At 33.0% G+C, this 22,420-nt stretch overlaps 1 protein-coding gene across 1 annotated transcript; it reads left to right on the plus strand.

Moving 5' to 3' along the window:
* Nucleotides 1-1,683: 1,683 nt before the first annotated feature.
* Nucleotides 1,684-1,869, plus strand: LOTGIDRAFT_120784 (hypothetical protein; the record flags this gene model as incomplete). The annotated part of the gene is made up of 1 exon (XM_009058730.1): nt 1,684-1,869. A coding segment is annotated over one exon (186 nt), but the record flags the coding sequence as incomplete, so codon positions are not given.
* Nucleotides 1,870-22,420: the final 20,551 nt, after the last annotated feature.

Genomic DNA, 22,420 nt, shown 5'->3' on the forward strand with positions numbered 1-22,420 from the left:
TTCGCAAAGACAAAAATAAGAGCTTCGTCTCCTATTGTCGTGCTCTTCTCCGTCAAAAGTGGTTTTCTTGATCACAAATGTTATGTTAATGTAATGCAATTGATATCGTTTCATGCAGTAATAAATATTATTGAAATCACAATTTGAGATGGTCACAAATGGCTTCGTTGATACATGAAAACACATATAACTATCAACCATATGATTTTTTGGAGTAGACAATTAGGCATGACTGTTATTTTTTCTATTGGTGTATTGGGCATGGTACTATTTGTTTTTATAGACCATAATCACAATCCGTCTTTGATACAGGAATACCATTTATTTCTTTAATTAACCCAATTTGCTGTATGTTTCTAACAACAATTATTCAAAGGACGGAAACACCACAGGAATATGCCATACTTGCAAGGCTTTCTATGGTTTGCTTTTCCAGATTTCAAAATATGTCTCTTGGGTTACTCAATAAGTTGTTCTTGATTTGCATCTTTAAGGAACTGTTCTATCTCGGTTTTAGTCAAAACAGTAGCTGCAAAGTTCCAGAGCAGAGGGAAAGGGCAAAGCATCTAGTTGTTCGTATCGTTGAGTTACGGATTATGCACATTAAGGATCTCTTAACATTTAGGAAAAAAAAATGAAATGAAATGAATGGAGTTTTACGTCCTACTTTTCTGCACCATGTGGGCTAATGAAGACGGGCAACGCCATGCAGAGTGCGATGAGGGAAATTTTGTCAGGACAGCGGCATTAGCCTGCTCTTTTTAGATTTCCAACTGTCGAAGGATCTTTAACGTACACGGGGCCTCGGTTTATTGTCCCATCCGAACGACTAGACGCTTTTTCCATGTCAGCCCCTCTTACCTGCATCACTGACAGGGGGAAACCGGGTTGAAAAATCCGAAGGTATTATCTCGATCTATGCCGGGATTGAACCCTGGACCTTCAGGTTAGCGAGCAAGCGTCTAACTCACTAACCACAGCGGCTCCCTTAACATTTAGAAATAGAAAAGGGTAACTTATGACCTTATCTTGGCAAGTTTCTTCCATTGCACACTGCATGATGTAGCCCTTCATCACAAAGAAGAAAGAAACAAGATAGGACATGGATCTAAATTTCACTTTGATTTTTGCAAAGTTTCTTATAATTTTTTTTTAATTTTAGAAATATGTCAAATTTATCATTGAAGAAGAAAAGGGGGGGCGTTTTTAATAAGAAAAGGGACAAACAAAGGAAAATGTGGATGCAGAAAAAGAAAACAGAAATCCAATTCAGATTACAAGATGATGGACACGGGTAATCGAAATCTGGTAAGTTTGATTTTACGCTGCTAGAATGCCAAGCACGACGTTAACATGACGAACCACATACATACATATATACCAGCGATCGCAATCAAACATGGTAGTGAATTTGTCACACTCAATCTCAATCCAACACAATGGTGAGCTTTTCACAATGATACACGATCTCAAGCAAATATACTGAACTAAACACTTATAAATGATCTCAATCAAACATAATACTGTAGGCAACTTTTGTTTACTTATACACACGATCACAATCAAACATGGCAGGACTACTGAAATATTTTACACTTATACTGATGATCTCAATCAAACTTATAGTTCTTAGCTTTTACAGATTGATACATACGATCTCAATCAAACATAGTATTGAATTTTTATAGACTTATACACACGATCTCAATCAAACATAATACTGATTTTTTTACATTTATAAACACGATCTCAATCAAACATAATACTGAATTTTTTATATTTATAAACACGATCTCAATCAAACATAATACTGATTTTTTTTCATTTTTAAACACGATCTCAATCAAACATAATACTGAATTTTTATAGAATTATACACACAATCTCAATCAAACATAATACTGATTTTTTTATATTTATAAACACGATCTCAATCAAACATAATACTGAATTTTTTACATTTATAAACACGATCTCAATCAAACATAATACTGAATTTTTATAGACTTATACACACGATCTCAATCAAACATAATACTGATTTTTTTACATTTATAAACACGATCTCAATCAAACATTATACTGAATTTATTACATTTATAAACACGATCTCAATCAAACATAATACTGAATTTTTATAGACTTATACACACGATCTCAATCAAACATAATACTGATTTTTTATAGACTTATACACACGATCTCAATCAAACATAATACTGATTTTTTTACATTTATAAACACGATCTCAATCAAACATTATACTGAATTTATTACATTTATAAACACGATCTCAATCAAACATAATACTGAATTTTTATAGACTTATACACACGATCTCAATCAAACATAATACTGATTTTTTATAGACTTATACACACGATCTCAATCAAACATAATACTGATTTTTTTACATTTATAAACACGATCTCAATCAAACATTATACTGAATTTATTACATTTATAAACACGATCTCAATCAAACATAATACTGAATTTTTATAGACTTATACACACGATCTCAATCAAACATAATACTGATTTTTTATAGACTTATACACACGATCTCAATCAAACATAATACTGAATTTTTATAGACTTATACACACGATCTCAATCAAACATAATACTGATTTTTTTTACATTTATAAACACGATCTCAATCAAACATAATACTGAATTTTTTACATTTATAAACACGATCTCAATCAAACATAATACTGAATTTTTTACATTTATACAGTATACACACGATCTCAATCAAACATGAACCCCTTATGAAATTTGTACACTTATACAGACGATCTCGATCAAACATGAACCCCTTATGAAATTTTTATACTTATACAGACGATCTCGATCAAACATACTACTGAAATTTTCACATTTATACACATGATCTCAATCAAACATAATACTGAAATTTTCACATTTATACACATGATCTCAATCAAACATAATACTGAAATTTTCACATTTATACACATGATCTCAAACAAACTTACTGAATAATAATATTTTTTACACTTATACACACAAGCAGCAAAACATAATAATGACCTTAAGCACAATATCTCCGACAAATTGACACATATTAAAGTGTTTTTCAATGTATTTGGCTTGAAAAGAACTAATATTTCATTTCAAACTGACCCTCAACTCCCTCATGCCCTTCTAATAGATTTATTAATGATTTTTGGGGCTTCAGGGTCAAACTTATTCATACACAAAACCCATTCTTTTTGTCCAATAAAAGCAATTATTAAATTCATATACATATTCTCAATTTCTGAAAGCCAACACCTATGTATGTGGTTTATTTGAAATGAGAGTGCCCAAAGCAGTAATAAAGATCTTAACAAGTCGAAAAGTGATGAATCAATGCTCCTCACAGCACCCCTTCTCCCTCCTTGTCCAACCTCAAGTGTATTGAAATTTTCCACTGGCTCTAATCAATTCATATAAGATTGATATAACCGCAGGCTAAGTTTAGATTGAAATAGGTTTGTTTCTTCTTGTGAACAGTAAACAGACATGAGCTGAAAACTGTGAAATCTCACTTAGAGATTAAAAAAAAGACTGTTTTGGACTAAAAGATGTACCCATCAGGTTGTATTCTCGCGAATGGAGGTGACTCGTCGCAATAAAGTTATTACTTTTCATCTATTCTAGTTGTTTTAAGTCTTCGGATCATTCAGAAATGCCACAATCACATAAAACGTCTTCTTTCATCATGACTTGTATAAAAAAAGTTCCTTTTGGATTTATGTTTTTGTCGAAATTTTCATAGTATTTCATATTATTTGATGTTTTTCTCGATTCAATGGAATACAATGTATCAACTAATTTTGATTTTCATTTAGAAATTCCTAGACTGTCATCCTTTAAGTAAATATACACGTAGATATTATATAAAAGTCCAATTATAACACACCATTGATATATTGCTATTATATTCTAAATTGATATTGTGACTGTACAACTGTTAACAAGGTGCTATATTGACACAACTTGTTGACCCAGAAAAATCATTCATCTGATATTAATTCATAGATTTATTGACAGTTTACCTGATTAACTAGAATCATCCATTCGTTAAAGACATAGACATCAGGAAGCGAGAACGGAATTAGTCCATCGGATATGAAAGGAATTGGGTTTTTCCATTGAACACTTCCGTACCAAGCTTGTCTTCTTTGCAGGGGAAGAATGTCGTTTTTCAGCTTCTACCATCATCTGAGATTCTGCTTTTCAAACAATTTGCTCAATTGTGGACATTTGGAAATAATCAAAGTGTGGAAACCATCCAATTCTGTAACTATTATTGTCCCTTTTCTAAGCAACCAGTTATAGGTGTTATAGACCAGTGTGCAACAATAAATTTTAGTTGTTAATCTGAATAATTATTTTAGAAATTAAGTTGTAATTTGAATATCACAGAGCAAAAGGTAACTTTAGACAGAAGCTCAATTCGAATAAATAACTTCGGGTTTTTCAACCCAGTTTCCTCCTGTCAGTGATGCAGGTAAAAGGGACCGACTTGGAAAAAGCGTCTAGTCGTTCCGATGGGACATTAAACCGAGGCCCCGTGTGCTACAGGCTCGACAGTTGGAAATCGAAAAAGAGCAAGATGATGCCTCTGTTCTGGCATTCCCTCATTGCACCCTGCATGGCGTTGCCCGTCTTCATTAGCCCACATGGTGCAGAAAAGTAGGGCGTACAACTCCATATTAGGGATAATAGGGTATGACCAAAGAGAAAATATACTCCTAGGGTATGGCACAATGATTTATCTTACTAGTTTCCTTTAAAGACAAATTGGAAATAGAAGATTAAAGTAGGATACCCCCTTTAAGTAAACAAAAAAAAACTTTATAAAGGAATCAATAAAGACATCCATACTGATATGACAATAATTATCTAAACTCTCAAATACCCTCAAGTCAATTCCATTTTCCTTTCATCAAACCGGAAATTGAGAAATCTATTTCTTCAATCTGAAACCAAGCATTTTGAAAGTCAATTATTGGAATCATTAGGATATTATTTGGCGTATTTTTTTCTCCAATTATTTGCATGTAACAGCAAGTTATTAGGCTATAAATTGGTTGGAAAATGATAATCGTTTATGACAACAACTATTAAAGTTGGACTTGCCTGGCTTTGTCACAATATTTTAACGACAATATAGTTACCACTGTATGTCTTTATTTGTGAAGATCTGGTAGTGATGCCTGATGTTTTAGCTACTGTCTACCAGCTGGGAAAGATCCATTTGCACTGTGATTGGAATAATAATCACTTACTGAAGATCATCGGACTTTCTTACAACCACGATTACAATTTACAACTCACGACACTATTCATTCGACGTAACCAATTGAAACTGGCGACATGTAAATATTACAATACTCTTATCGATTAGCTACATCCCGTCCCCTGAAAGTTGTTTAAGTATAAAATTTGACAAATAACAGCTTTGTTCACCAAAGCAATCCAACTTGAAATACGATATAAAATGTCAAAAAAAGAAAAGATTTTCAAGCAATCCATCTTTAATTAAGCTATATTTTTAATTCGTAAAGCGCATCATGCAATAGTAATTATTTTCTTGTATTACGTTAGCGGCCTAATTCTGGTTCTTCTTTTGATCAATATCTGTAATAAAGAAAATTATTGACTACCTAATTTTTTATCTTAGAGTGGCATACTTTAGGTGAATTTATGATTTCAATTACCTTTGACTACATAAGCATTTATTCTCTGAACTTAAATTCTAAGATAGTACAGTGCTCGACAGTTTGACCAGCCCATAAAATGTGAAATTATTAAATTACATATACATGTATGCCATATCTAGTTCTTAACTTCTCAGATAGTTCTATCCCTTTCCTAGTGTTCTCTGCATAACATCGACAGTCCATGATGTGAAATTTTCATATTATACGCCATATATAGTTCTCAGATGGCTCTATCCCTTTCCCTGTGATCTGCGTAACATCGACAGTCCCACCAATCCATAATGTGAAATTTGAATTGTTAGAATTGTATGCCATATCTTGTTCTTAATTTCCTATGGAAAGTTCGAATGTATTTTTTTCTTACTACTTCTTATGTCTCGAATCTATTGGCTACAAACCTGTCATTCTGTATCTGATTTATGAATTACGATAAAAATGAAATTTATAATAAGTGAAACCGGTGTCCTTTGGTATATAACTAAATTGCGTCCTGACAAATTTTCAGCGTAAAATTGCATTTCATTTTTCATGACAAAACCTTTGTTACTTAAAATGAAAGTTACTGATATTACATAATATGATCGTTTGATTATGACTGATTTGTCACAGTATAAAAATAGCCGTATGCTATATACAATTATATACCCTAGTGACATTTTGTGAACTGCTTCAATTAACGTCATAGCTTCTGGAAGTGCGAACTGTTGAATACAGATCTTTTTCTGGTGCGGTGTTGTTTATGAATAGGATGTAAGCTAATTAAAGTTACATTACTCTTTTTCTCAAACATCAATTTCTTTCTCAAAACAGATGCTCGTTACCATTCGACACCTGCCTAATATTGTAACACATGGAGCAAATACATTCGTGATCTGTTTTAAGTCCGGTTCAATCTATCTCCTTTGTACATAAACTAGACTTAAAGTCACTTGTAGTAATTATGTTCAATCAAACATATGCTTTTCTACGTGTTTTTCTATGGGATTGTGCTAGTTAATATCCTATTAGCCCAATCTCGCATTCAGGAAGTAAACAAACATTGCTATGATTATGATGATATGCCAATGACGTAGAATATGATGGAAAGGTGATGTCATGTTCGTCCAACCAGCCCAAAGAAACTATGACGATCCCCTCTTTTGCAAAATTCGCACAGTTTTCGGAACCTATCTTCCCGCCATAGTTGCTCTTGCCAACTGTTGCATTTGCTTTCGCCTACTGTTGTGCACTTTGTGTCTACATTTTAGTGTCGCAATTTCCAGGGAATGATCCTCTATGTTATTTCTATCCCAGTTCGTGACTATGCGGCAATTTTCTATATATAACACTAATCGTATAATTGTATTCACTGGAAAAATGCATTAAAATAGAGCTCGGATATAAAAATTTGAGGTCGGACATTCCAACGAGTCACAAAACCGTAGCATAAGACTTGTTTACCCCTTCAGAAAACCCTTTTGATTCTATACTGTTGAGCCTTAAGCGATTTGCAGATTCAACAATTTGCGTTTGAAAGTTTCACCATGCAGGAAACCATTTGAGCTAGTACATTCGTTGGTGGTTTAAATGGATAGCAGGATTATTGTCTTAGTGTTAAAAAGGTGTCTTACAAACTATATTACCCCCAATTACAATGATAAACAGGAACATATGTAATCTAGTAAAATTCTAAAAAGTATACGGAATGCATGTGTCAATGTCACATAAGAGTTTTTTTACAGTTGTTGTAAGGAGGTTTTTATGTGTGTTTGTGCCTTCTATTTAACGCCATTCAAATTTTCTGATGTCTATGGTTTTTTAATATCTAACATAAGCCTCTACATATGTGATAATCAAACCATCTCTTCCTCGAAATCTTAATTTAAGTGAAAATTTCAAAGATACACAGATGTCTGATTGAAAATGCTATCTATGTCCCTGATTCACATAAAAAGTTTAGAAAACCTCTTTAATATCCAGCTTCCGTATCGCCAGTAGAAATCAACGATGGTCTTCGTGTATCATCGGATTATTTATAAAGTTATTTTCATGGTGTAAGGGACTCCAAAATCTCCATTACATTTAATTTTATGAAAAATAACTTTTAATATGTGTGGAATTTAGAATAATATTGAAAAATCTGCAAAACATTATCCATTATACGCAGCTGCAATTAATTATCAAATGTGTTAACTTATTACTTGAATTCTAATTCACAACTGATGTTTGATAATACACTTAAACAGCTGCAATAATACATGTTCAGACCAAATATCAAACATACTACAGAACATAACGAGGTAATACTAGCATAATTAAAACCTTCAACAAATTCAAACCTGAATAGTTTTCAACTATTTGAAAATAAGCTGGCGAATTATCTCGTTAGCTAAGTCTATAGAAAGTTAAATGTCGATTAGGTTGTGAATCCCGAATTTTTTTTTTTTTTTTTTGTGAATTTCTTTTAGTTGTTGTAAAATATGGGATTTTTTGTGTGTAAAATTATGTTTTTCTGTGTGTAAAATTATGTTGACTTGGTTACATCTTAATCCGCTGGCTTTGCTAATATGCCTTTGTACTGGAATTGTCTGCGAAGCCATAAAACTCCATTTAATTTCATTGCAGAAAAGTAGGACATAAACCTCCATCCAATGTTATGTGTTTCGGCTTGTACAAGTTCAGATAATGGCTGATGTAGCAGAAAAACAGAACTTCAAATTCCATTTCATTTGATTTAGTAAGAAATTTTAAAATTAAGAAAAAATGCACTAGGAGCAGAAAAGGAGGACGTAAAACTCCATTTCATGTTTTAAATTATTCAATTTCAGACGGATGTCAACGTTCAGACATGACAATAAACCTAACTTTATTTATCATAAGTTCACAAGGTTTGTCTTTAAACAAATTAGAAGTTAATCTTAAAATACACCCTAGTTTTTTTTATTTCTCACATTAAATACAGTTATAAATTTATTCTGTTTACAGACTGACATGTGAAAATATATCAGAAAAAAAATAGGTGAACTTAAATTGCTTATAGAACATGTGGTATTACAAGACAAAATCATCTACAAAACATAGCGAACACATAAGGGGAAGTGGTTGTAATTTTGTTATACTCCGATTCTACATAGCTGAAGACTAAAGTCACCCAATAGCGATCAGAAGTTGCGCATAATGGTCATAAATATCGAACGAATTCATGGTCACTTTTATTATTCGCAACCATACGCAACTGGTAATCGCTATGGGTATGAGGATACCTTATTATAAAATATGGTAAATTTCTTAGATTTATTACACTATAGAGGGTTAGGACTACCTTGGTCGTAAGATTTCAGTCTGGATAAGTAGGATTATAACTATTTAGATCTCAATCTGTAGCCTTGTTGATCGAGACAATTGTGACTTCCGGCACAATGATACTAAGGATGACTTTGACTTCGTGATTTTTTAAAGCACACTTTAACACTTTTCAAAAAGGGACAAAAAAAACTTGGGAGATTTGCCCAAATATTCAATGATTAAAGTTATAGGTATGAAACAGGAGTTTTCAACCTAGGGGTTGAGGCGCTTTGTTATTTAGCATGAGTATAATATTGTCCAACATGAAAAAGAAAATCACGAAATAGTAGGATTTTTACGAAAAGGAAGGTAATACGATCGATCAGCGATCCTGAAAGGGGTAATAGAAAGAAAAGACATTGGTTTAAAAGCATGGGACTCTTTTGGTAAATTCCAATAGACATTATCTTTATTATAGACATTCACATAAGATTTTATCTGTATAGGTATGTACATATGACATTATGCCCATCACAGACAAAGTAAACGCTAATCCCCTTCTATATAAGGAGTAAATCTTGTTATATTTCTAGCTTTAGTCGACTGACAGAATAATGTGTTTTAAATAGTTCAGTAATACCTTTCCTAATACCACCTAATGGGAATACATTAAACATGTATGGTACAGCATGGATACTCATATATTTACAGCTATGTTGATATCTTCAAAATATCTGGTTCACATGAGAACCTTTCCTTGTTGTTGACAGTTTGCATTCTCTTTTATCTAAATATAATCGCAAGGTGTCAATCTATGTACCACTGTCAATGCCCTTCTGGTTGCCCCCTCTTTAAACTTTCCAAATGAAGTTATTGGTGAGGATTTCAACCAACTCAAAGACAATCTAATTCTATTTGAAGTTTATATTTCATTTCAGTCAATTGGCATATTGCCATTCTGAAGTTCTGCCCATGTTCCTACAGTGCAAGCAGTATCTCCTATTCTTAGTCTTGTGCATATTTCATCTAATATTCTGTGCATATTTCATCTAATATTCATGCCCTTAGACGTAGGAGAAAAGTATTTCTGAGAAAAGTTTGCTCGCTATCAATTTCATTGCCTGCAACGTTTTCAAGTACGATCTGGTTAGGATTAATTGTTATGTTTCTCTTTAGGTACATTTGATAAACTGGCAAGATGTCGATGATTTGAAGTACACAAAATTATCCCCGAGGTCAACCGTCTTTTTATCTTTTTAATTTCCTCTTATCCTGTAGATTCATTAAAGAATAATTAGTTGTTGCGCATGCCTGAAGACATATTAGGCTTGACGGTAATTGAGTATTAGGCACGCCTAGGGACGTGACCAGCCAAATAGGGGTGACGTTTTACAGACCACTAACAGATGTAGAGCTATTCTTGGGTACCTTTTCCTTCTTTTGTGGTTTTAAACACCTTAATAGGCCGGTCTCACGTCATGTCATCAGTCGACCGGACTCTAATTATGGTGTCAGTGATACACCTGGGGTAATTAGGGTTAAGGTAGGACATATGGGGAGGACAGATTACTTGATACTACCTTATTACCTTGCGATTAAAATATTGATGGTCGTAAGGCGATCAGTCTAACAACGTGTCCAACCGTGTCAAAGCTGTCCGACCTATGAAATCGTAAACCATCGAGTTAAAACTGACTATAGTTGAAATGACCTTCCAACTGTGGCCTCAATAACGTCGTTTAAGATCCATTGGAATGTTCGTCTCACTTCCTCAGTCGATTCCACCTGATGCAAATGATGTCGCTTTTTGGCTGGTTTTCTTCTGGATCTCCATTTCGAGCAGTCCACTCGAAAACGTGGCTGCATTGTTCACTGTATTTAATATATATAAACAGGTATCAGATCTAATGATACGTGGAGGTAACAACCACGGTCGTCCTTTTTCGAATTGTTTTAAAAGTTCCAATTTTTTAATATTCATTCTCTGATAGTAGTAACAGGTCCGGATCATTGTACCTTTAAAATAATGGTACATTTGCAACTTGATTGATGTTATTTCAGCAGACTGGAGTGATAATAGTGTCCAATCAGGGAATTTATACGAGAATGTTAAAGTTCGAACTTTGTAGACCAGAAGCCCCAGATTATCAATTACGTATCGAAAATACTAGCGCGGAAACATTCTGTGGACAATTGATGGCTTCATTTTATAGACTTCAATATAAACGTATTCAGTCAATGGTTTCTTAGAACCCCCAAATCAAACATTGCTACATGACCCCATCTTTTATAGAGAGTAACCCAAGTTTACTCAGACAAGTGGAAATAACCTTTTTCCCATTGACCAGAAATGATAAATGTGTACCTCACTTCATTATTGCTTCGATTTCGTCTAACGTTCAATAATGAATTCTTTAAAAACTGGACTGAATAGACGAATCTCACAGTTGACTGACCAGTCGTTTGCAAAGAATAAAGTATGTTAGCCGTGAAAGTGGTGTGGACATTGTTGGTCACTCATTGATTAATGACCACCTCGGACATCCCGTGGACTTCAAACACCATTATTATTAAAATATGTTTTATATTTGAACGTTTTTCTTTACAAGTGTCAGCTGTCGGCCATATTAGGCATTGTACGCTGACCGTATGGGGTTATATTTAAAAGCTTATAAAAGGGTTATATTGAAGGGGGTTAACAACAGATAAATTGATCATATATATAAAAGAAATTGCTTATTAACTTAATTACTAACCAAGAAGTTTTGGCCGGAAGGACTTGTATTAACGTCAAGAAAAGTCGATTGTTGCTGGTTAAATTCGTTAAAACATTTTATTTGTAGTAATTTTCGCTTGATTAATGTCAGATCTGCCGGTAAACAATGGGCCCACTCGTTTATTAGTTTCACATCACTTGTGCTGTACCTTGTTTTCAATTGGAGTAAACTTGGGATATGTTCGATATTTCCATGAAAAAGTTTTTGACTTTCACTTAATACTTAATGTTATAGGCTTTGAGATATATTTTTGAGTATCAGCAGCATCAAATATACGAATTTACAATTCTCTACAAATTAAACTGTTTTATGACGTCATCCCCGCAAAGGTCTTTTTTGCTGGGGTGGCGTCATAATATACTTAATTTTAATGGAATTACGGGAACGTCTAATTGAAAATTGGAATGGTGCAAATTGATGCTATCAGTGTCCCCGATAAGTATAAACAACTAAGAAATCCTCTTTACAATACCTTTACGGTATATTTCACGTTCCCAATACAAACAACCACATCCGACCTGGAAACGGATGGGTATGTCTAAATGCATGAAGGAACCAAAATAGAGAAGGTTGTTCAAGGCAACAGAAGCGAGCCTTGGTGACTTCTTGAGGTAGTCTTGATAATCCTATTATGTTAATTTTCTACTGATTACTTCTTATGTATCATATCGACCACCTTTTAATATGTCATAGGTTTTGTCAATTTAATGTCCTCGGTATGTACTGATTCAATAAAATTAAGCGTTCCATGAAATTGTGTTTGGGAATTTGTTTACTTTCCACTAGAAACCACGCCTTTTGAATACCTTTACAGGACACTTTCACGGCCCGTAGTCATTTTGTCAATGGACATTTTGATTTTGTTTATTGCCTTGCTTTAAATAACTTGACCACACAGTCTTTGTGTAGGAACATTATTTATATGATTGTAAAGAAAAAGTTATTACTTTCAAGTCTGTTTAGTAAACATAAAGCTTTTGGCCTTTCAACAACTTTGTATATTGAGTAGTTATTGAAAGCCTTTGATGCAATTTTCGAAAAATTGTGGCTATTTTCGATTTAGAGAGTGTTACAGCTGATTCGAATTGAATATCTGGAAATGGTGACTGTTCCACTAGTTTGAAAGTGTTTATGTCCAGTGATAATATATTGGTATTTTAGTATTTAATGAGTGTACGAGTGTATGCTATAAGCGGTGTTTGTCTAGCGGTAACGTTTCTATGAATCGTTACGGGGGTGGGGGGGGGGGTGAGGGGTCAAAGAATTGCTAAGAGGGCTCGCAGATCCGGGCATTAAAGTACTCAATGGAAAGAAATTGAGGATGAGAGAGCCAAGGGATTTTGCTTTTTATTTTACTGCAAAAGACATTGACATACTTTACTACTTGAACTTGTGTTGCTGGAACGTCTTAGTTAATCGGGGCAAAACGAAATACATGAAAAATGGGGGCAATACCAATGATGATTCGGTAAATAAACTTACATACATTTTCACACCTATGGTGATAAGAAAAAGTATGTAAACTATAACTCTCTATATCGAATAGATATTACTTCTTGTTATGACAATAAACATTGTAACAAACAAGGTATATCTTGGACATTGAGTGAATAACGCCGTATTTCTAATTAGTCCTACTATGTAATTCCTATTCTTCAGACCTGTTTGAAGTTGATAATGAATGGAATCAATTATATACTTCACTCGGGTGAGGCACTTACCCCCACTTACATAAGTACACTTTAAGGTACACATAAGTATACTTTTAATTGTGTAGTGTTCCACTCATAATCCACACTTTGCAGAAATTAGTCCTTAGATTGTTCGCAAATTCAAGTCTTGGGTGTGAGATATCGATATGATGTATTCTGATGTCGATCCTATAGAAGCTTTAATCATGCCTAAAATCTCGAAAGATCCATAAGGATATAATCAATTGAAATCTATAAATCGATTGCTGCTCAAAAATGCAGATATCCATCTCCACCAAAATAGCTTACGATGTTTGTGCTGAGTTGAATAGGTTCAACCTACATTTTGTAATAACGAATTCGGAGAAACACAATTATTTGCTTATTAATTTGGTTTTTGTAGCGTTTTGCGCCAACAACTCCATATACATTACCCTAAATTAATTCGCATGAAACGCATTTGAAACATAGGCATAATTTTATGTTAAAATCTTTTACATCTTCTATTGGCTGACATAGAATGTTTGAAATCGAAATACATGAACAAATGGGTGTATTTAATGAATCGCACAAAAAAAATACTACATTTTGCTTAACAGGTTGTAAATTTACGTTGAAATATATCTTTTTGCACTCTTTTTTTTAACACATAAAAATAATTAACATAGATCTAAATTGAAGATTTGACATAAGAAGAACATTGTACATTGTGTCGAAATTATTAAAATATGGCGAACAAATGGTTGTTAAAAATGTGTACAAGATATGTTGGAGATGTTTTGAGTTTATGAAAGTGCTTTAAGATGGGTGCAGTAATCAGATCGCCCTTGTTTCTTTTTGATTCCGTCAACTATAAAGGAATACCAGAAACTTTAACATTTACTTAATTGGAATATAATACAACTTAAAGTCGGTTCGTATTGTTCGTTAACAGACGTGATCACAAAAATAGAGTTCGCATGTTCTTGCTCAATCTTTCAATACGGTATGAAAAAGATAACAAAGGGCACTTTCCAAGTGATAAGAGTTTTAATTCAGCTATCCGAAGGAATTTTCGGAATGAAAATTTGATGTCCGGTTTGTCTTAAAGTTGTGTCAATAAGGAATAAAACAGTTGGGTTACAATTTATTTTTCTTCTTCTAAGCTATGGACAGACTAATAAACAATATATATTGCATTTTTAACTCATACATGTACACAAATTCGAATATCTAAACTGGTGCACAGTTCATGTTAACATTGCAATGCGTTAATGAATGCCGCTGATCAATCCGAATAATGACTCATTTGATTAGATAATAACGGAATTCCGTTCTTTGGGTGTTATCGTTAGAAAGACATCCTACATCATGATAGGTAGTGATATCCAGCTTGGTTTCTTTCAATTTTAAACGTTTTTATCTTATCTAAGGTGATAATAACTACTCCAATATGGAGGTTTGATTGACGTGCATGATGAACATGTTCAAGACGTAAATATTATTGACTTCATTCAGCAGACGATCAAAATCGACCAGACGACTTTTAACGAACAGTCGACATATGTCAACAGGTAAAAAGTTCAGCCATTTTGAAATACTATAATAATCAACGTGTGATGTTACACTTCACTTGCACCATTGATGTTTATATTTCTGGTATGTTTGAAATCTGTGAAGCAGACGATTTAAATGAAGTGTTTGGATCGAATATCATATATATGGACTCGATATTTCCCGCCTTAATCAATAATCTCCCAGGTTAATGATAATCCGTGTAACGTCATCATTTCCTTGCATTGTATTCTACAGAAGGAAAGAAACGACCACCTTTTCTTTACAAGGATAACAACTAAGATTCATGAGAGTCCTATCTATCAGCTGATCCGTGGTCAAGCCTCTTGGCATGGGTCTTTTTCACGCCTAACGTGCATAGAACCCACGACCTGCATTTGACGTGACCAAGATATTGACATCAATCCAACGCTATGCCCGACAGTTCTACATATTTCTTACAATCTTAACTATCAACACAGACTGATTCATCCAATTCATAAGTCTGTTGATTGTTTTCGTTTAATGATATTTGTTTCGATTACATTCGAATAACTAGACAACTGGTTCCACAAAAATGAAAGAGAGCTTCGGACTAGTTTTTAAGACAATTTCTAGTCATTCAAATCCATTAAAAATAGAAAAGTGAATATTAGTACAAATCAATGTTTAATCAAAGCAATTATAGCACTAATTGTTCCTGATCACTGATCCGGAGTTATAACCTGGTGCTATACTGAAAATCTTTTGTTTCTGTTAATTACCACTTCCTTGGATTGATCACCATGTGACTGTTTTCATTTTATTGTGGTTGTATCTGCCATCATCATACAATCTGTAGTGGCTGGTATACCATAAATACGTGCCGTTAATGCCAATGAAAGTCTGGTCCACTGCTACGCAAATAGAATGCTTTTACATTCTATAACTCAGGACAAAATTGAGTCTGAAAAGGGAACGTATTCACCTACTCATTTGGATTTTTCATCTTTGAATACTAGTGGTTCAGAGTTAATCTATGTTCTACTGGGGGTGCTAGTGCTCAGTCTACTCTGATTTCAGCTAATGTCTGTGCTTTCAATTGCACATTGCTTTTGTCTAAATAAGCTTGATCCAACACTCCACTCCAACAAGGTGAAATCGTTCTGAAAACATTTCGAGAAGAGAAATTAGTTCTGAAAGTAGCTCCAAGAAGTAGCGTTTTTCTGACATAAAGCCACGGTTAAAATATAGTTCTGAAATCTGGAAAATGTCGGACTGATGTTAGCAATGAGGGTAAAAGTGAGAGAGACTTTGTTTTCTGAAAGTAGATCACGAAGATGATTTTTTTTTGTATGTAGGTCACAGATTCGATCCGTCTGAAATAATCTAATCTTATCAAAATATGTCAGAGTTAATATAACCCAGTCGTATAACATTGCGGCAACATTTGAAACCTTGATAATTTGCTCGCTCCGACAGATTGATTTCGACAACACAATAAGATACTCTGAATGAGATGACGTTTAGCTCATCGTGAGATTATCTCGCTAAAAATCAACAGGGATGGATTTCTGACTGGGGTTATCTACACGTAAAATCTATGACGGTGAACCCCTTTTCAGTAATCTAAACCAATATTGTAATAGTAACTGATACGTGATATTAGTAGATATAGTAATAAGGTGTTGTATTTTAGTAATACTAGTTAATGACTGATGACTAGATACGACTAGTCTTTCTGTGTCAGTAGAACCTATCTTCGATACTATCTAGACCTACAAAGGCGACGCTCCACCTGTTGTGTTGAAGCATTCAAATGATCAAAACGGTTTCTGATTAAATAATCGTTGATGATGTAAAATATTTTGTTGTAATCAAATGGAAATCTTATGAAAATAAAGCTTGAATTTCACAAAAGAGTAACATTTAGCACCCTATTTGGATTCTTCAGCAGTAATTCTAATAAAGTTGAAAACTCCTCGAATATGATTAGTTAGTTAGTGACCACTAAGGGCTCCGAGTCTGTCGTATTGGCCCATTACTTCCTCAGACTTGGTGGATCACGTAAAGTATAGAGAAATTCTACATTGATTCCATTAATTGAGTTGTAGGCTACTGTTTTGACTTTCCGGTAGCTTTGGTCCTACGAAGTGGGGCAAAAATGAAATATGCTCTTCGAAAGAGCGAGGCTAATCGGCCGATATCAAAATGAATAGTGATACAATGCTGCATTAGTCCAATACGACGGAGAATAGCAGTACGTGTATTTTCAGCTACCTCTTGAAACTAGAGCCATGCATCTGAGTTTTGCTATTGCGCTGGAACGTACCACGTTTAATGAGTCAAACATTGGCATTTACCCTGATAGTGTTTGTCTGGTGTTTGTAAGATGTCTGTTGATACTAGATTACTTATATTACTGACCATACACCACCTGTTATTGTAATAGTACCATCTTTATTATCATACTCACCATGAATTGTATGTTCGTCACTATGATTGTATATATTAGTATACCATCACCCACTACCATACTAACAGGGCGTCTTAACCACAGACATTTCAAGGCTACATGTTTCAAATGCTTTTTTTTTTAATCCTGTGTGGTCTCAGACACGTCTAAAACAAGTTGCATATGACGGAGACCCCTTAAGCGCTTCGGTCAAATAAACTATTGGCTTTTTGGCTTTATTGTCTCTGAAAAGAACAGGGTTAACAAGACCGAGTCATACAGTGACATTGCTGTTCCTGAGGGATGAAATGTCTTGATTCCACAGTGAAATCAGTCCCCGAGTTGATGCCCTACTATCCAGATGGATAAATGAAATTGTTTCACTAACACTGTACCGTATTTACCATATATCCACTCATCAATAAGTTTAAGGGCTTGCATCCTTGTTCTAGTATCTTCTTGCTTTCACTGAATCATTAATACTTACGTTTTCAGTCTTTGATTATACGGTACCATACGTCATAAAGTAAGGACGATACGGTACTTGTAAATGAAGTGGTATGATTATAGAGCAACTAAAGTAAACACGTCAACCTATTATTTTTCTAAGTAAACATATTAAAGTAAGATTACCGCGAATGTCAACTATGACCCGATTGTTACCCAGTTTAATGATGTACTTGAACTAAGACCATTATCTCATCACATTGGATCGTTAACAATTACGCTTTTTGAATTTTCTTCTTGAGACGCAATTAAAAAAAACTTTGAGGGGCTAGGTCTTCAGGTTTTTTTTTCGTATCAAAATGTATGAAATCGTTACAAATTCTGGGAATTTATAATAAAGGATGTACGATGTTTTGTGATGCGAGGGGTAGCAGGAAAGCATCCACTGTTATTGTCTTGTTAATGTTTTACAGCGTCGACATGCTTACCTTTTCGATTCAGAAGATAAGGCGAGACGCTTCTAGACATTTTTAAGTAACCTAACAAAATCTGACTAAATGCAATGAACAACACTGCTTTATCTGCAAGCTACTTATTTTGGCATATACATAGGTGTACCATTTGGTTAAATTGTGTCTTGATTATATAGAAATGGCCTTCAGAAGTAATGGAAATGTATATAATAATATTTCTTCAAAAATATCTCGAACTAGTAATTTCTAATGCCCAGAAAAGACGACTCAAACGACTCTCAAACGCGGATAATTCTGTACACATGGATTTGAAGCCTCAAATTTCGACGGCGACCGATGAACACTATTACTGATTGGCTTAGCTTGGAGACTTAGGAACGATTGATAAAAAATCTCTTTACAGCATGTGGTTGGAAAATTTCATGTATATATTTTTTTGGATTATTTTAGTCAACAATGGAATAACTACAATTTTATATCAATTTTTATGTACATCTGTGAAGAATTATATCATCGAATTACAGGTTTTCCTCACATACATTTTTAAAAAATATAAGATCTTAATATATCCATTCTTATCCATTTTAAGCCGTGTGGGAATTTTTTACACGTTTTGAAACTTTTTGATGTTTTTCAAAATAAATTCCCTTCATTCAGTTTATCATTAGGTGAAATATATTTGAATATAGAAATGGTGGAAAGGATGTTTAAAAATTCCACTAAACAATAAACACCCGGTTAAATTTAATTCTTAAAGAAGTTGTAAAGTGGATTAAATTGTTTTCAAATTCGACTTCCTTCTGTTTTACATTATGGTTACTTTACTTTGTTTTTATCTCGTTATTACTGAGTTATTCTGTTTTTAAAGGGATTGTAAAGAGGTTTTGTAAAAAGATTATGTGTATCGGGGAGACTGATATCACCATTTTGCTTCATTCCAATTTTCAGTCAGACGTCTCTGAACCTGTAATTGCACTAAAACTAAGTGTTTGATGACGTCACTAATCGCGAAGGGCTTTATGTGATAAAACAAATAAATCATAACATCGTGTTATGTTACATCATAAATTTAAATTATCACATTATTTTATGTAATATATTGTTATACATCATAGTATCGTGTTATGTAACATGATATATTAAAATTATCACATTATTTTATGTAATATATTGTTATACATCATAGTATCGTGTTATGTAACATGATATATTAAAATTATCACATTGTTTTATGTAATATATTGTTATACATCATAGCATCGTGTTATGTAATATGATATATTAAAATTATCACATTATTTTATGTAATATATTGTTATACATCATAGTATCGTGTTATGTAACATGATATATTAAAATTATCACATTATTTTATGTAATATATTGTTATACATCATAGTATCGTGTTATGTAACATGATATATTAAAATTATCACATTGTTTTATGTAACATATTGTTATACATCATAGCATCGTGATAGATCTAAACTATCACATTGTTTTATTAACATGTTATACATCATAGCATCGTGTAATGTATCATGATATAACATTACATTACATTACATCATGTTTTGTAACACGATATCACATTGTCGTGTGTAACACTTATACATTATAACATTGCGTTATATTATATGATATATTTCATAGTAAACTAAAAACAATCAGTACATAACAGATACTATACTTCTCGCCCATCGGGCGAGTTATTTTTTCTAATTTCAGATCAGAATAAGAACAGAAGAAAACCCAATATCAAGACCCTTAATCCTAATTTCTAAATAAAGTGTCTGCTCCACCCTAGGCCTGTACATTTGGGAGAATCAAACCCTCCCTTCCCCGAAATATAACTATATTATCGTATGTAACAGTTTTACACACTATAACATTGTGTTATGTCTATCCAAGTCTCTGTTCTCAGTATATTACAACAGGAAACACATTAATAAAACAGAACAGTAGGTATCTGACTGGTTTATACAAAGATTATTAGTTCTGATTTTCTCTGAAGGTGGTTTACTGTTTATATGAACCAGTCTATTTTTACTCATAATTATACCGATTTAAAAACATAATCATTAAGTAAGTTCATTTTTAGAATAATTTGATTTAGATTTAGATTTTGACGTCTTAATTGCTTTTCATACCACTGTTTTGCTTATCTTTTTAATGCATCAATGAAATGTTCAAAATCCGTATATCTTAGATTTGGTAATATGAACCTAATTGAGTATTACACGAATCTCACTTATTGCAACAGTAACAATTTTTAACCGTCTAAATGCAACAGACAAAATAAGTTTCATACATGTTGGCTATAACCAGCATGTCCGTTATCGAATAGTATATAAAATTTTTGAACCTATCTAAAATTACCACAAATATCGTTACATTAAGGCTGATAAGGAGTAGTTTTTCAGTCAAAATCTTTTCATTAATTTCGACAATGAGTGCCAGATTCTCTATTTACATAATGAATACAAGAAGGCATAAAAACGTTCTTTTAGAATACGAAAAAATTGAAGAAAACGTGAACGTTATGGGTTTAGTTTATAGTAAGAGAGAAAGAGTTTGTTGAAAGAAGTCTATAGTATCTTGAGTAGTTGTGTTATTGCAGACCGCAATAATAGCATGATATATAGACAGTAGACATAATACATCAACACCTAGTCTAACTAGACATATATAACCTTACAACAGACATCATTATTATCAGCATATTTACAGCATCATCCTAGTCTTAATTTAGGAGCCAGTCTGAAAATTGCATCATGCTGATTAATGTATAAATCATACCTTCCTGGTAAATTATGAAAATCACACCCAACTGGTAATTTTGAGAATTATGCTCAATTTCAGTATTGCGCTTTCTTCGTAAGAAAATTTATTTTTCGGGTTAATTTTTGAATTTACTTACCTGGTAAATTGAAAATCATGTCTGCCTGGTAAATTTGGACATAGTATCCAACTGGTCAATTTGGAAATAATCATGTAAATTTTGAAATCATATCTACAGAGTAGATTTTGAATTCAAAATGTAAATCTTGAAATTATAATGTAAATTTAGAAATCAAAATGTAAATTTTGAAATCAAAATGTAAATTTTGAAATCAAAATGTAAATCTTGAAATTATAATGTAAATTTAGAAATCAAAATGTAAATCTTGAAATTATAATGTAAATTTAGAAATCAAAATGTAAATCTTGAAATCAAAATGTAAATTTTGAAATTATGTCGACCTGTTTCTGGTAAATGAGGAATTCTACAAACCTGATAAATGCAAATCCCTCAGCTTGCTGAATTCATACAATGGATACTTCTTCAAATACTTTCTTTTTTGAGTTGCAAGTTATCATATATTTCAACAATCGTCAAACTTCTTAAGTTTGAAATCCATGATTCGTAAAAAAAATGTTCAGTCGTTCTCTATTTTTCTTAATAATTCATATATTGAAGGCCTCCCACCAATTATCCATTTCACAGGAGTTCATATTTATATAAAAGATTACATCTAGCGTATGAAATCGCCTTTCATTGAAAACCTGTAGTTATTTGTTACATGGTACGATGTTATATGTACCCTGTAGGGCGGCTGTCAGAGCCCTAAGATCAGGTATCCTTTATAGGCAGGTACAAAATGTTCTATCTGTTCCCAATAACCCTTTTATTCATAGCTTTACAATGATATACATGTAGATAATTTGTCCCCTATAGAAATACCTAAGTAATAGCGTGCTTGGTGTTACAAATATGTGATTTTTTACTCAAAAAGAAGAGATTTTCTTACATGCATTCAAGACACTTATCATATTTCTACCTCTTAAGTAGAGTCAACTATTTTTTGATGTTGGTAAATACACAATTGTTTATTTGGGTGTAGTTTCAAAGAAATTCTAAATTTTGAAATTTCAAGCATAATTTTAGGTGGTGACAGTCGCTCGGTGTTACAAATACATTTTTTAACGAAAATGTGGTGTTTTCTCATTATCAAAATCCGACCTTAAAGAAGTTTGATACAATGCGTCTGATTTTATTTTTTAGATTATTAGTTGGCAT

Source organism: Lottia gigantea (genome assembly GCF_000327385.1).
Source record: "Lottia gigantea unplaced genomic scaffold LOTGIsca_35, whole genome shotgun sequence".
In the NCBI taxonomy this organism is placed as follows: Eukaryota; Metazoa; Mollusca; class Gastropoda; family Lottiidae; genus Lottia; species Lottia gigantea.